The sequence below is a fragment of the Etheostoma cragini genome, chromosome 14, assembly GCF_013103735.1.
Source record: "Etheostoma cragini isolate CJK2018 chromosome 14, CSU_Ecrag_1.0, whole genome shotgun sequence".
Classification (NCBI taxonomy): domain Eukaryota; kingdom Metazoa; phylum Chordata; class Actinopteri; order Perciformes; family Percidae; genus Etheostoma; species Etheostoma cragini.
In genome coordinates, this window is record NC_048420.1 from 18598741 (window position 1) to 18614505 (window position 15765).

General features: G+C 40.0%; 1 protein-coding gene across 1 annotated transcript in view; it reads right to left on the reverse strand.

Moving 5' to 3' along the window:
- Window positions 1-15765, reverse strand: part of LOC117956788 (ephrin type-A receptor 7-like) — a 134350-nt gene that overhangs the window by 12814 nt on the left and 105771 nt on the right. The window contains exons 7-9 of the mRNA XM_034892044.1: window positions 13648-13915; window positions 12022-12130; window positions 3632-3687 (exon numbers count right to left, since the gene is read on the reverse strand). Coding sequence (XP_034747935.1) covers window positions 3632-3687; window positions 12022-12130; window positions 13648-13915 — 433 coding nt within the window. The remainder of the gene's footprint in view (window positions 1-3631; window positions 3688-12021; window positions 12131-13647; window positions 13916-15765) is intronic.

A 15765-nucleotide genomic window follows, 5' to 3' on the forward strand; every position in this document is an offset into this window, starting at 1 on the left:
AGCTGGTTGATGTGGCTCGGGAAAGGGAAGTTTGGGGTCCCCTGCTGGAGCTGCTGCCCCCGCGACCCGATAAGCGGTCGAAGATGGATAGATGGATGGACAGGGTTGTCCTCTATCCATAATGTGTGAGATTAAATAAACAACCTAATAAGTATAAAGGCGATGTATTTTAGGTTTAATAGCAGTTAAAATAGAATAGAGTCTAAATGCAAATCACATAAATTATTTCATGTTGCCCTTTGCAATCTGCAAAGAAAAGAAGGTTATTATTAATGATCATCATGACTAATTTCTTTTAAGGACCTCTAGAAAATCTCTTCCGTGACACTAATGAGACACAACAGTTGCACATTCCAGCTGACATTTAAAACAGCAAGTAATATTGACCCCAACTGTTTGACTGTACACAACAAACAAAAGCACTACCTGGTTTCAGTAAGTGTTTTTTTTCCATCAACTGCCAAATGTATTTACCGAACAATAAATACTAGCAAATAAATAGGCCAGCAGATAACCAATCACCATTAACCAATGGACTATTGTTCTCAATTAATTGACCTTTGACCCTTCTTATCACATTTTAAGGATAATCTACCAGGCAAAAATCTTGGTAGTTTTCCAAAAAGCCGGGCCAAAGCTCTGAAATGTGATTACAGCTCTAGATCGCCTTGAGGGATCTTAAACTGGCTGCCTCATAACGGCTTATTGATCCAACACACGCACACACACACACACACACACACACACACGCACACGCACACGCACACGCGTTTGCTTGTGCAAACACACTCACAGGTATGGTTGTGTACAGACACACAGCCACAAACATGCATGCACTAGCACACACACACAAACACATACACACAATTATGAAGCAAATGAAACCTTTTCTTTTCAAGGCCAGGGCTAAGTGGAGGATCGAATGCTCTTTTCTGACTAATAGGGTTTTCAAACACACGTACAGCTTACAACCTGCTGTGCAGTACATACTGTGTACACACACACACACACACACACACACACACACACACACACACACACACACACGCACACAAACACGCAAACACAAATGCGCACATGAGGGGGTGCTAACATGCCTCATAAAATGAACAATTTTATGAACAAGCTGCAAACAGCTGCAATGCTCAGATACACGTATGACACACCGGTGCATGCTTCATTGGCTCTGTTGCTGATTAGTTTCAGGGTTAACTGTCACTGCCATGAGCGATTGAGGGGAAACTGAAGCATATTCACACTTGGCTGCCTAATCTTTAGTGGACCACAGAGTTTGCTTGCCAAGCCCCAAATATTTTCATTCTAAACAAAAGGCCACAAACTCTTCATCTGGCTTTATTATCTTCTAGCAGTAATTTCTCCAGACACCTTCTGTGTCTGTCTCTCTCTGACATGTTATCACCCTCTGGATGATATCTAAGAGTGGTCTATTAAAGGAGATGCAGATGAGTCTTGATCTGTTCCTCTATCCATCCATCCCCCCATTGCATGTTTCTAGGTCACATACTCCAACATACAACTAATGTTCTGAGCAGTGTCAGTCATGATGAGTCTCTCGGTCTCTGCCAACTCACCTCTTTACGGTCGGACTCTTATCCCACATACTGCACCCTTCACTCTTTCCTACTTTATTAATCACACACTCATTTATTCACTCTCTCTTTTACCCTGTCCTACCGTGCTAATCTATGGTCGAGGAATGTGTTTTTAAGAGTCTAGGGGCGAACAGATGGGAAGAGAAAAAAATGTAATCAGGCTTAAAAGACACTGACTACTCCACACACTCCACTGCAAACCCGAAGTGCCATCAGAGCATGTTGTACTCCACAGCCACGGAACAGGAATAGGACTCAAGAGAATGTGTTGGATAAAAAAAAACTGTCTCTGTCTATTTATGCGAGTGTCCATGTTTGAAAAGCGGGCCAAACAATGTTGTGTATGTGTATTGCGTGCTTGTCAGATGCTGGCATGTCTTTGTTTGGGCAGCTTTAATTCCCAGACGCAAGGCTTCAGCTCATTATTCATCAGGCATAGTGCTCCAAACCTCTCCAGAGGGCTCAGCATGCCGGGAAATTAAACAACGGAATTGAGCGCGCACACACACACACACACACACACACACACACACACACACAAAACACACACACACACACAAACAAAAAAACACACCTACCACGTTAGCAAAGCATTGACATCCACACTTACACCCAAACAGGAAGAGATATGTCAAACTACTTCCATTCTGTCCCTGTCAAACAAAAAACCCTATTAGGAGTTTTTTGAGAAGGGTTTTAGAAAAGCAGCATTTAAAACCAAAAAACAACATATACAACAACATTTAACGTCTGTTCTCAGCACTCTTTACTGCTGCCTGCATTGTACTGGAGCTTTTACCCTCTTTCTCCTTCTTCCCTCCCCTCCGTCTCCAGCTCTTTATCGTTCCCCTCCTCCTGATTTCAATCTCTCGTCATCAAACTCAGCCCGTACACACCACCTAATGGAGTGTGTCAGTGTGCTCAGAGTTGGCTAAGCATGCAATCAGAATTAAGAATTAATGCTGTGGTGCTGCTTAACGCATCAAAAGGCATGTGCAATGCACGCACATATGTGTGTGATTACACACATTCTATCACATGGATTAGGAAAGACGAAGCATTAATTGACAGATTCTTCCCCCAATGCTAAATTGCTCCCCGGACACTGAGTGTGGCCGTCTATTGCTCCTAATGTTGAGGATGGGTTAAATGCAGAGATTGAATTTCACTACATCGTACTATTACTCCTACTACTACTACTACTAAGTAAAGTTTAAAAATAAAGTTTATTATAAGCACTTATCACAGACAGTCACTAAGTGCTTCACGGGCAAAATAAATAAATACATTATAATAAATCGATAATCATAAAAAGCACAATAAAGCACAATAAATTACAGTGAAACACAAACGCATAAAATGCTTAGGAATAAATTCAACAATGTGGTTAAACAAACGGCTGACTAAAAATATGTATAAAAAGATGTTTAGCTTCTTTTAAAAATGTTAGCAGGGACAGTCACTTTTAAAACATGAGGCAAAGCGTTCCACAGTATTGGAGCAACTGTTCAAAAAGCTCTATCACCTTTAGTTTTCAGCTTAGAACTGGGAAGGGCCAGTAAGCCCTGATCTGAAGACATCAAAGATCAGCTAACAACATAAGGGAGCAACAGATCACTAATGTAGGCCGTTGATGGCTCTGTAAATAATTAGAAGATTCTTAAACAGGATCCTTAATCCTAACAGGCAGCCAGTGCAATGAGGCCAGGGTATGGGTTATATGACATGACCTTCCTGACTTTGTCAGCAGCCAAGCAGCAGCATTCTGAACCAATTATAAACAATCCACACATGATTTACTGAGGCAAGTAAAACAAGAATTACAATAATCTAAAGGAAACAAAGGCATGTAAAATCATTTCTATATCAGCATAGGATATACCCTTGAGTTTTGCAATGTTTTGAAATGTGTTCAAAGTATTTGACGAATAATACATTTTTAAACAAACGCGCGCACGCACACGCCCTCGCACACATACACACAATATACTGTCCGGAGAGTTAACGTTGTCACTTACATTGGAAGTAAAGTTCCTCGTCTCCCTCTTGAGAAGCTTTGCTGTAGCCGCATTGTCTGCAACATGAAACAAAGAAAGACATCAGACAGTGTTTTATCCCAATTGGCAGACACAAACAAATACAAGCATCAGACGCTGTTTATCTTACAACATAGATTATATGGAATGTGCAAAACCTATGAGATAAGAGAAAGCAAAGACAAGAGTATTGACAGTGTAGATGGAAAAGATACGGATAGGCATTCAGAAAGACCCCTGATGCAATGGCACTGATGACCAGCAGAAGGATCAGAGTGTGAATAAGTGGAAATCCTGCCTGATTTAGATGAGCAAGTCCCAAATACACACCACTAGACCGAAAATTGACACACTATTGTTGTTTCAACCGGATGGAGTTTATATGGAAAAAGATGAACACATGCACACAGGGGGACAACGGTTCTTTCTACACACATGTGCACACACTGTCTCATCAATTGCCACCACATGGGGTCTAAGACGAAAGAGCTCTCTATGATCTGACTGCTGATGTCTTTTTTCGGCTGAGAGGAAACCTTGGCTTTTTGCACGCGCACACAGACAGACAGACAGAGTAAGTGGGAGATTAACAAGTGATGAACAGACATTCTAAAAAGGCCAGCAACATGCTTACTTGGATTAGAGAGATGGATGTAAAACAAGACAAGAGAGATACAGCCAAGGAATTGAAGGTTTTTAGTATATTAGAAGTTCTTCCAACAAACACAGTGCTGATTTTATATATTCTAAATACATCCCAGATTTATATGGATATACACGGTCATTAACAGCTACAATCTAAAAAAACTCTTTGTCACCCTTAGCAGCATTTTGGTTTATATGTTGTGTGGTTTAAGACATGTTTGCGCATGGGTTTATAGGTCCAAGCATCATGAGAACCACTGAATGTGGAACACAAATTTTGTGGCTGGTTACCATGTTTTCAGGGACTGATTGATGACTTTGGAGGTGGACAATCTGTACTTAGGAAAGTCAACGAGTAAGGTTGTCAGTGCATGTGTCTATAGACCTGGACGTGTGTGTGGGCATTTGTGTGTTTGAGTGAAATATAATATCTGCCCAGGGAGCTATGTGTTAATGTGGATGTCAGAACACCGCACACACAGCTGAGAGGGAGAGAGAGCACAGAGAGCCTGACGGACCCACACTGTGTGTTTTAGTCATGTGTGTTCCGGTTTCGTTGTGTGTATACACATGTGAGTATGCATTTACGGGGTTATGCACATGCACGCGCAAACACTTGCGTGCATGCTTTTACAGGATTGCGGGGTTTTTTTTGCATGTGAGTGTTTGCATGGGGAGATGTGATAGAGGGTGAGGCTGACACATCCCTCATCCTGTGCAGCAGCAGGGTCTGAGACAAGGTCAGGACCTTGTCTGTCAAAACACACCAGCAGACACATGCAGCAGAGATCCTTTGGGCAGGAGATACCAGACAGGGGAGAAGAGACAAGAATGAATAGATAAGGGAGCACAGCAGAAAGGGAGCAAAGGGGGAAAGGGAGAGAGATGAGGACAAAGGGCATGGCGCTACCAGGAGAAACAAGATGCAAGAGACCTAATGGGGGAAAAGACGTAAGGGAGAAAATGGTTAACATGACAAGAGGATAAGGGTAAAGTTGGTGATAAATCATTAAGAAAAAAAATGAGGAAGTCGGTAGACGGAGAGGCAGCGGAGGAAGTGACAAGGAAATAGGAGGTTACGGATAAGGGGATAATTGAGCAGAAGGGTATGCAAGGAAGAGAAATAGTTGAAGAGGAAAACTGAAAATTCAATAAAGTACATGATTAGGGACAAGGGAAGACGTAGAGAGAGTAAGGAAAAATGGTAGTGAGGAGTGAATGGATGCTAGATATGAAAGAAGCAGTGGTGTAAAACTGCAGTTATAGGACATACACCAGGATGAGTTGATGGAATCACTGAGCAAAACAGCAAGCAAAAGTACACAAATTATAGATCTATGGACAAGTCTAGTGATATGAAGGATGTGAAGAGACAAGGAGGCAACTAAGCCTTGGAAAAAGGAAATATGGAAGAAAAAGAATAATTGGCAGGGCTGCATGAACGCAAAGTCGCCTGACTTGATTCCATTTCCATTACTTCTTTTGAAATGTCACAGATGTGACAAAAATTAAATAGCAGATGCAAAGTACTTCTTTTTGGAAGGTGGCTTCTTCTTTGGGTATAATTCAACTGTAACACTGTCTATCACATTTTCAGTTTCATTTTATTTTGTGGCAGAATGAATTATAGACTTGGGCCAAACAGCTTGACAAAAAAGGGCCAAAAAAAGATAAACGTTTTTTACAAATTCTCATTCTCTTGGTATCCGGAAAGATTGGAAAGAAGAAAAGTGCAGAAGTAGAGAAGAGATGGCAGGCCAACTGGGAGGAAATGAAAAAGGAGAAAATCTGGGGGGGAGGGGGGGAGTGCAGGCATGCCAGTGTACCTGGGCATCAGCTGTGTGAAGGGAGGAAGAGGAGAAAGAAGAGGAGGAGGAGGAGGAAGAGTGGAGAAGGAGGTCGAAAGCAGCACCACGCTAGCAGGAGTTACATTGGAGGAGCTCGAGCAGACGCTGCTGGGAAAAAACAAGGGAGGGGAGGGGGGATGCCCAATGTCAATTCTGGCTCTTTAAAGATGGTCAGTGAACATAACTTTGGCTTGATTAATAGATTCCTTTTTTCCTTCTAACCATTGTGATATGATGGATGCTGCCAAGAAAACATGCAAAAACGATGAAATATTCATAGATCACAAATACTATTGATATCTACATTATTTATATAAAATATTATATTCTTTTTTTTAAACTATGTCCTGCATTTTTTTTATTATTCACTAATTTTTTTCCAACGTTATGCTTTTGACTGGAATTCTGGACTAATTTTTAAATATCACACTTCTGAAGAACCAGATGGCAAAAATAAATGTGTGGATGCCAAAAAAATTAAGATTCTGGCCAAATTCTGTGACAGTTCATCAGTTCTGCCTCATTAAATGTTAATTTTGACAAGAATTGTCATCTTAGTTTTAGTCTTTGATGTGTTAAGATTTTTGAAAATGCATTTCATTTTGAGTGCATAATTGTAATTGATGGAAAGGGTAGATTTAAGTATTTTCATTCCAACTATCTGCATGGTAATATAAAACTTAAAAAGATAAGGCAAATCGTGTTGAAATCGTCAACAAATCTTATGAAAAGACCAATGCAATGCATTAGACCGTCTGTCTATACTTTCTCCATACCCTAGCATATCTGTGTCACTCAGCCTTGAGCCCATTCCTTCCAATAAAGATGGGGAAAATGGATGGGGGATGGGACCCATTTATTTTAATTTAAAAAAAAAAGGCTCAATAATTTCCTAAAACAGCTGGACATAAATAGTACATTTGTTGGGACTGTAGATTTTGTGCTCAAAATTAACTATAGATTCTATATTTTGATACGAACACTGATGTGTTAAACTGAACAAATGGAGCTCTTTGGTAAAGAAGAATAACATCAGGCATGGACAACACAGACAGGATACTTTGCCGTCACATTATGGTTTTGGTCTTTTCTTAGAATTTGTTGATAAGAAAAATATGGAATCTGTTGGAATTCCATGAACTGTACTCTCTGATATTACAAAATGGAAAAGTGAATCTGTATCTAAATATGGAAAGGACAGTAGCTATAGAGTGTCTATTAGATGGTTAGAGCATACGAGGATGTGTTGATATCCTGAAATCGTGATTTGGGTTGACAGAATTAGCACTAGCCTTATCTACTTAAACACTATGCATCTCAATGTCAAGTTCAAATGTTTTGCTCATTTTAAATTTCAAGCACGGGCCCACTCGCCTGTTCTGCTCTAAAATAAAGTGTAGTTATGGAAATAATATGTATAATAGGTGAGAGAGCAGGAATAGAATCCGAGATGACAGGTGAAAGTGAAGCAGAGAGGAATTAGGCCAGCAGAAAGGTATGCAGGACAAAATTCATGGAAATTAGGGAATTTCATGAAGGCCTTTTTGTATGAATTCATAAAATTCAAAGCCTTTGTTTTCTTCCATTGCTGGGAGCTGCTCCTTGAAACTAGAGTTATCCCTGTTCAGGCATTGTCTTCCTTTTCTACAACAAAAGGTAAAGGCATGATAGTTTATAGAATAAGTTACAGATCCATACTTAAAAATAATGTGGCAACATATTTCCCAAACTGATACAGAGCCCCTTGGAATTGCAGCTTTCACATTTAAAATGGAAGATGTTCCTGTCTGCTGGTTGGAGGCTTTCTGAAACATGAAAGCACTGATCTGTACGAGACACACAGTAAAGTACAGCACAGTGCTTAAGACCTTTCTCTTGGCCTGCCCACCTCTCCCTCATCCCATTTTTTCCCCTTCAAATCCTACTTTTTGTCACTGTGTTGCCAAGAGTCAATGGCCCTAAGAAATGACCCTCTGCTTTACTTCCCGTTTTTTCCTTTCTTCTTGTTCTTTTCTCCATCTCCCACTGCTAATAACTTGTTACTTGCTTATGATACAAACACATACAGTACACACACACGCACTACATCAGAAGACACACACATGTAAGCTGGTGTGGCCATTGAAGGGTAAAACAATCCCCATCGAACTGATCAGTCAAGCCTGGGCTTCCTGGAAAATGTTTGGGCAAAGCCCTGGAACTCTAGCTCTATCCAATGGACTGTGTGTGTGTGTGTGTGTGTGTGTGTGTGTGTGTGTGTGTGTGTGATGATATCAAGTGTCAAGATAAGGTATTAAAGAATTAAAGAGAGGATAAAGTACACACAAAGTACTTATTCCCTTTTGTCACATTAGAATAAGAATTCTGAATAAGGTTTTGACTCTTACTGAGGACACTAGCAGAGAGCACTTCAACAAGACAACATAGTATTCAATATAATACAGCATATGCAATATAGGGAATGCTGCACTGGATGTTTTGGCTGTGGGTTCACTAAAAAGTGTGCTTTAATACGTTTGTATTTTCTTTAGAAGGCTGAAAATAGTGCTGTGTAAAGGTCTGGACATCTATTTCTCAATTACTTTCACCTTGTCCACTGTTACAGTTGTAAGACCTAAATAAAGGACATGATATCACCAAACAAGATCAGAAGTCAGTACGTAGCCCGGTTGCACTATTTGACACAGTCAATCTAAAAACACTACCGCTCCAAATCATCAACCAGCCCTAATACTGGAAAATACGACAGTCCTGCATCTCTCTATCACATACCTTTACATATACTGTAAAACAAGAGGAAAATAAGCTGCTGGTGTATTTTATACTACATAGAGGCACAGCCAACCTGCTGACACATACAGTGCTTAAATTAAAAGTGAGAGCCAGCTTTTCTGATATTGTGGGTTTCCATAAATGCAAATGCATGCCTCAAACGCTGTGACCGCCTGTGTCCGTGCCTTCACGTGTGTGCAGTGGAACTCATTTGCATGTGTCTGTGTGAGCAGGCAGATCGATGTAACCGAGACCCCACCAGCTGTAACCGGGAGCTGGCTGTCTTTGCAAGAGCATGGTAATTGAGGCATCAAGCCATTCCCCTCTTTGTCTCTATGCAAAACATGAAGAGCAAGTGAATGGTCCAGCAGCGATGAACAATGGAGTCCACTTGCAATGAATGCATTGATGAACATAAAGGAGAGAAAGATAAGCATTACTATGTATTACTAGACTGCATGCGAGGGGATGACACTGCCTTCCCTCAAAGCAGCAGTGTAGTGTTGATGATGAAGATGCATACCCTTCTGCTCACTGAGAGTAAGCACATTTTTGTAAATTCTGTGTTTTTCTACTGAAGTGATGTTGTCTTTATGCGGCTGCGTACTGCATGTACATCTATTCCTGTATATTCCTTTATAGATGTTTTAACTGACAGCACCAATTTGAATGGTGCTGCAGGAAGTGAATAAAACCCATTTCTGCACCCGGTTGACTCCATCATTGGACTGTGTGTGTCTATCTTGAGTCTGTTGATCTCTATATGTCACAGTCCCGTCTTTAAACAGGTAGAAGTGGAATAGGCCTGCTTTGCTTTTCATGAGAGGTGGCACCTATGTAGAACAGCGTGTGTGTGTGTGTGTGTGTGTGTGTGTGTGTGTGTGTGGAGGACAGAACAATAGAATACACACAAACTATTATTTTGTTTTATTATATTTGAAAATCTCCCTGGACAAATCTCTTAATGCCAGCCAAATGATATTAAAAAACAAAACCCCCAATGTTTTCTGGTCATGTGTGTAACTGTGTGGGAGTGAATAGGGGCCCCCTACCTATGGGCTTGCATTTGTGATGGAGTGTACACTATAAATTGTGTGAGTGTGTGTGTATGTGTGTGGGAGTGTGTGAGGCGAGCTGGCAGAATATAGAATTGGGCAGGAGTCAAAGAGCAAAGTGGTTGGAACGACAAGCAGGAATGCACTCTTGCCCCCTTCATCTGCTCAGCTGAATAAAACATGCAAGTATCCGGCAAGATATACTCAGTGCAATAAACAAGACAATTTCAATTTTTATCAAAGTTTAGTCTATATTGTCTTGAGTATCATATAGGACCACTGTCGGCACTGATTTGCATTTCAGCACCAAACACAAACTTTTGACGTAGTCAAACATTGGTAAGTTTCTCTAATCAAATGTCCTCACAGCTAATGCTACCAACCGAAACGAGTCATATTTCATGTGGCTATTTAACTTTAATAAGTGCTGGCCTATTGGGTGCAATACTCTCTTAAAGGGGAACCTTGCCTATTTAAAACCAGCTTTGTGTCAACTTTGTGCTTGTTTAGATGAACGTTGCATGGCTTCCATCCGGTGCCAGTATTTCATCATCATCATCATCATCTCGGCAGACCTTTGCTGATCTGCATCACGGGGGAGCTCCGTCCATTGGCAGCACAGAGGGATGAATGAATGGTGTTTGTTCATCTGAACACAGAGCTGAATTTAAATCAGAAAAATATTTTTTTTAACCAGTCAAAACTCTGTTGGTTGTCTCTTATATAGTTGCATCACTCTTTAGTCCATTCAGAGGTACCACTCTAGCAACTATGCTGTAATTGCTGGAAAACGTGTAGCAATGTCTAATAATTACCTGAGACTACAAAACTCATGTAGAATATTAGGCTTGTATCTTCAGGTTCATTTATATGAATTGTACTGTATATTTATGCTATATATTTGTAAATATTGTAATTTTTAAATGTACTATGGACCTTCCATTTGTGTCCTGAATAAAGTTTTTGTTGTTATTATTATTATTATTATTATTATTATTATTATTATTATTATTATTATTATTTATTATAATAATAATAATCTTAATCTTATTATTATTATTATAATTTATTATAATAATAATAATCGGTCATAGTTTACATTAAAAAGTATGCTATCACAACATGTACTGGCTTGCTTGACCTAATTTTACACTTGTCATTACAAGCCATGCCCTTTAATTCTCAAATGTTCCAAAACTGAATTGTACCAGGCTGCCCCTTTAAATAGAAATAAAGCTTCTTACATTGTTTGCTGCAGTCTCAATGGTCACCACAAAACTTTCCCATATTGAAAAAAAACTTTATTTAATAATGCTGCAGCAGTGTGCTGAAAGGTCACAGTAATAGAGAAGAAAGCTGTTATAACCTGCAATTCATTTTAAGTTAAATACCTTAGCGGTCTCTCCTCTAATTTGGATCTTGTTTTCAAAATGTAGTCAAAATAGGAATTTGGACTGGCCAGTCTATTGTGAAAAGCACAAAGAGTTTTTACCTCTCTTAAGTGGTGACTATGGGTCTGAGTAAACCATATGGCAGCTGTTATACAAGCGACACCGCTTTAACCTCTCCCTCATCTTCTTTGCTGCTTCACAATTCCCAGTTCTCTATGTAAAAACTAATTAGATAGCAAAGAACTATGAACTCCTAGCCAAGAAAACGATCAGAGAAGATTTTGACCCTGCCGACATTTTACCCTCAACACAGACAGCATCATTATCAGTCTGACTTCTTCATGTTGCATAAAGAATGATGATACTAATTGGTTATCGTGTAATTTTAGCCATTCTCTTGCCGCTGCAGCACATTCCTTTCACAGAGGGAACTCCTCTTGTCACTGGATTACTGTAATCTGGATTAAACAGAATATTGTGTGACAGTTGACTGAATATGTGATTGAGTCTATGAGTGTTTGTACACATGTGCATGTCAGTGTGTGTTTGTGTAACATGCAGAGGGTATTAAAATCACAGAATGACAGAATGAGCCATAGGGATAATGTAAGATATATAATAAGGGATAATGCATGATTTTACAACTGTTTATCCATATCTACCTTCTCCAGATGAGCAGGCCAACTCCCATGGAGAGCAGCATGATCAAGGCGGCCACGGACACAACAACAAATATCACCACTGGACTCTGTTCACTGGACGCCAGTGCCACTGGAAATGACAAAACACTTGGTCATTGCACATATGAACAAAAACCTTAGCTGAAACGGGTGTGCAACAAATAGCTGGGCAAAGAACTACACAAACTCGCTATTATTCTATAAAAACACAATTTAACATAGCAGCATGCAGTGCACATTCTGTACATTCAATTACTGTATATTAGATGTGAACAAGAACCGTAAATGAGATCAAATAATAAGGCATGGACCTGTAGGGCCAAATTCATTTAACAGGAAGTTGATTGGAGTGGAGGGAAAACTGATGTTTTTCTATTTTCGAAAAGCCAAGACCTCTTCTACATTATTAATATTATAGTTGAACCTTCTATATTACATAGTTTGAAAGTGTTTTCATACACTGACGTGACTCAAGGGAACACAAATTATATGACACATGATGTGATATGTGTTTCAGCAATACACAGTATACTGTCAATCACGTTACATTAACTTCATTCACAGATGGTAGTTTGGCAAGTTTGACAGTTGTCAGACTTGTAGATTTTCACATTTCCACTTTTTATAAGCAATATAAAGACTTCTCATCCATGTTGGTTTAAAAGTTGAGGTTGCTAATGACCTTGCAATCACTTGTACAATAATTGAACACAGTAAAGGTTTTGCCATCTGCTGTTACCAAGATTAAAAAAGTAACTTTGATCCTCAACAGATCTGCAATATTTACTATCCTGAGACACAGCACAGCACAGCATGCCGTAGCTATTAGTTATCTTCACAAAACTGAAAATTAATCTTCAGCACCACAATGTAAACCCTAAAGAACAGGAATTTTCCCCCTTTGTGTTGAAGCTGTACACCCGCCCGTTGTTTGCTAACAATCAACCTACAAATACTTATAATCTCTGCATTATTCACTTCACAGATAAATATTTGGGTTGAGGTTGATGCTGTGCATGCCTGCGTTTCGTACATGGCCACTAGAGCTTTCTGTTTTGCTGCTTTGTAAGTGTGTCAGGTCATCACTCATTTTACTTTTGATCTAGCCTAAGGCAAATGAAGCAAACTGAATATGCTTTATCCCCAAAAAGTCATTATGCAACTATGAGCCCTCACCCTAAAGCAAAACAAAGAAGTAATACATAAAGCAGTACATAATCTGTCAAACTGGTCTTTGGCAAAAAGTAGAAGATTGTTGTGCGGGACACAGCTCGGGTGAAATAGACTTTAAATGCTCAACAAATCTCTTTCCTGGGTAAACAAAAGGTTTCATGAGATGACACAAGAGACCTGGTATCAACTTACAAAAGGAGAAACATTTCACAGTTTACTATTAAAATTTTACATCTTCACACATAATCTCAGACACAGTCCCTTCCCATTCTCTCCCCATTTCTCTCTCACTCTAGCCGCACGGTTAATTGTGTGGGCTGAACAGGTGCCTACACAAACCCCCTATCCCAATCTGCCTGGCGGTGCTGAGAAGAGGGAGTGAAGAAAAAGTGAGGAGGAGAAGGGGGGAGGAGGTGGCGTAAAACAGCTACTCACACTCGCCAAGTGTCTGTAGCTCCAGGGGAGTGCTGTACGCTCCGTAGTCGATGGGAGGTGGAGAGGACGACGATGAAGAAGAGGAAGAAGCAGAGGAGGATGAGGAGGCAGAGGATGATGACAGAGGGGAGGAGGACAGGGATGAGGAGGGGGCCGGTGTAGAGAAAGGGCGGATGAGGAAGACATATGTGGTGCCAGGTTTGAGGTTGTTGACACTGATCCGTGTGGCGGCGGTCTTCACAGTAGAATAACTCTGATCCTTTTGTTCCTGCGGAGACAGAAAGTGAAGTGAGACATGGAGAAAACAAAGGAGGAGTGCGACGAGTAGGTGGAATCCATTTGTGAGATGCCTTGTTCATTTTCATGGCGCAGTTTGTAATGCCAGGAGACGTGCGAGACGATTTTGTAACCAAATCAAGGGCTTTGTTTCACATACTGAGACAGTGGAACAGTGTTTCAAAGAGTCAGACAAAGTTTTCAGACAAGCTGAGAAGTCAGACTTCTTTAAACTGCTTTCAATGAGCATCACTCTTTGCCTTGGAAGTAAATTTTGAAAAACCTTGGTAATAAAAGCACGGCTCTATTCATTAGAGAGGTCTTTAGAAAACAAATCAAAGATGTTCCTCATTGTTTTCTGTAAGCATGACTCACTCACACAAGTGGACACAATGGGGGCAGTGAGTAGTTGACACATTAACATAATCACTCCACTTGTTGTCTGATATGTTTGTTTTTGCATGCGTTACCTTTCCCACCTCGTTTCAAAATATTGTCGTTATTGTATTTGCACGTCATGCCTCTGCATGTCAACATGATCACTCCACTCTAGGTTGAGCTTCTATTACAGCTTTTATGATAAATCAGATTTAATAGTTACGGTAAAGTAAGTGAAAGAGTACGTTTTTTGAGTGTGCACAATGTTACTGGCATGATCTTTATTGCTTTTTAAGTCCAAGAATGGCATTGCACAAAGAGGGGATAAAGCAGAATGAACGTCAGAGAGAGGGACGCAGGCAAAATGAAATATGAACTGAGAAGGAGAATGGCAGCTACTGTATAATGAGTGACTCCTGTGGAATGAGCTAATATAGTATGTAACACAGAGAAGAAATGGACATGGGAGGATGGAGAGGAAAACACAGAGCCCCCAGAAAAGATTGGTCACAGATGACATTTTGTAATACCAGGTTATGAATAAACTGTGAATTAATCATTATTAGTCTCTCCGTTGTTGGTCATTAATGTCATCACTGTGTCTTATTTGTCGTGATCCAGATTAAACAGATTTTTACATACACATACAGCAATATGTGGGTTAATACTGTTAAGTTGCATCTTGATACAAAAATAGAAGGAAAAGGCTATATACTGACTAAGCAAAGCCATATTTCATACTTTAATAGGCTTATTACTGCAGTGTAGTTGTATTGCCTTTTCAGTTTGTGGCCTGTCACCAATTTTCCTGTCTCACTCTTAGTTATTCGCCATCTATCCTTTATTTTCCCTCCATTCATCTGCCTCCCTCATTCTACTTTTCTTCTGCATCTAGCATTACAAAGCACCTTCATTTCTTTTCTTTTTATCACTGTGCTCTTACAAGCATCGTTCCACCAAATCATCTTCCCCTCTTCTGTCCCTAATACCCTCTCTAACCTTTTCTCTCCCTCAGTTATCACACAGGCACCTCATTCTTTCAAAACGCTCTGCTGTATTCCTCTTGTTATCGCCTCTCTTTCCTCAAGTCTTTCCTCACCCACCCCTCCTCTGAATCTTTTTTTCTTCTAAAGCCGTGGGAGAACAGTGAGGAGCAAGGCTTTATTAAATATGGCGAAACATAGAGAAGAGAAGGAGGTGTAAAAATGGGTTTGAGTGTGACACAGCCAAATACAAAGACCTTGCATTGCTAGAAAAATGCAGCCTATGAAAATGGAGAAGGGTAAGCATGACAGCTGTGATTTACGTGCATGACAGATTTACTGTGAATACTGATTTGTCACAATCTGACTAAGTGCTATAGTAAATGAGTGTGATAAGGCAGGTAAAATTACACTGGTTATCCATGAGAACAAAAGAAAATGTGTCAGTAACATGGACTCAGGGTTATACAAAAATAATATC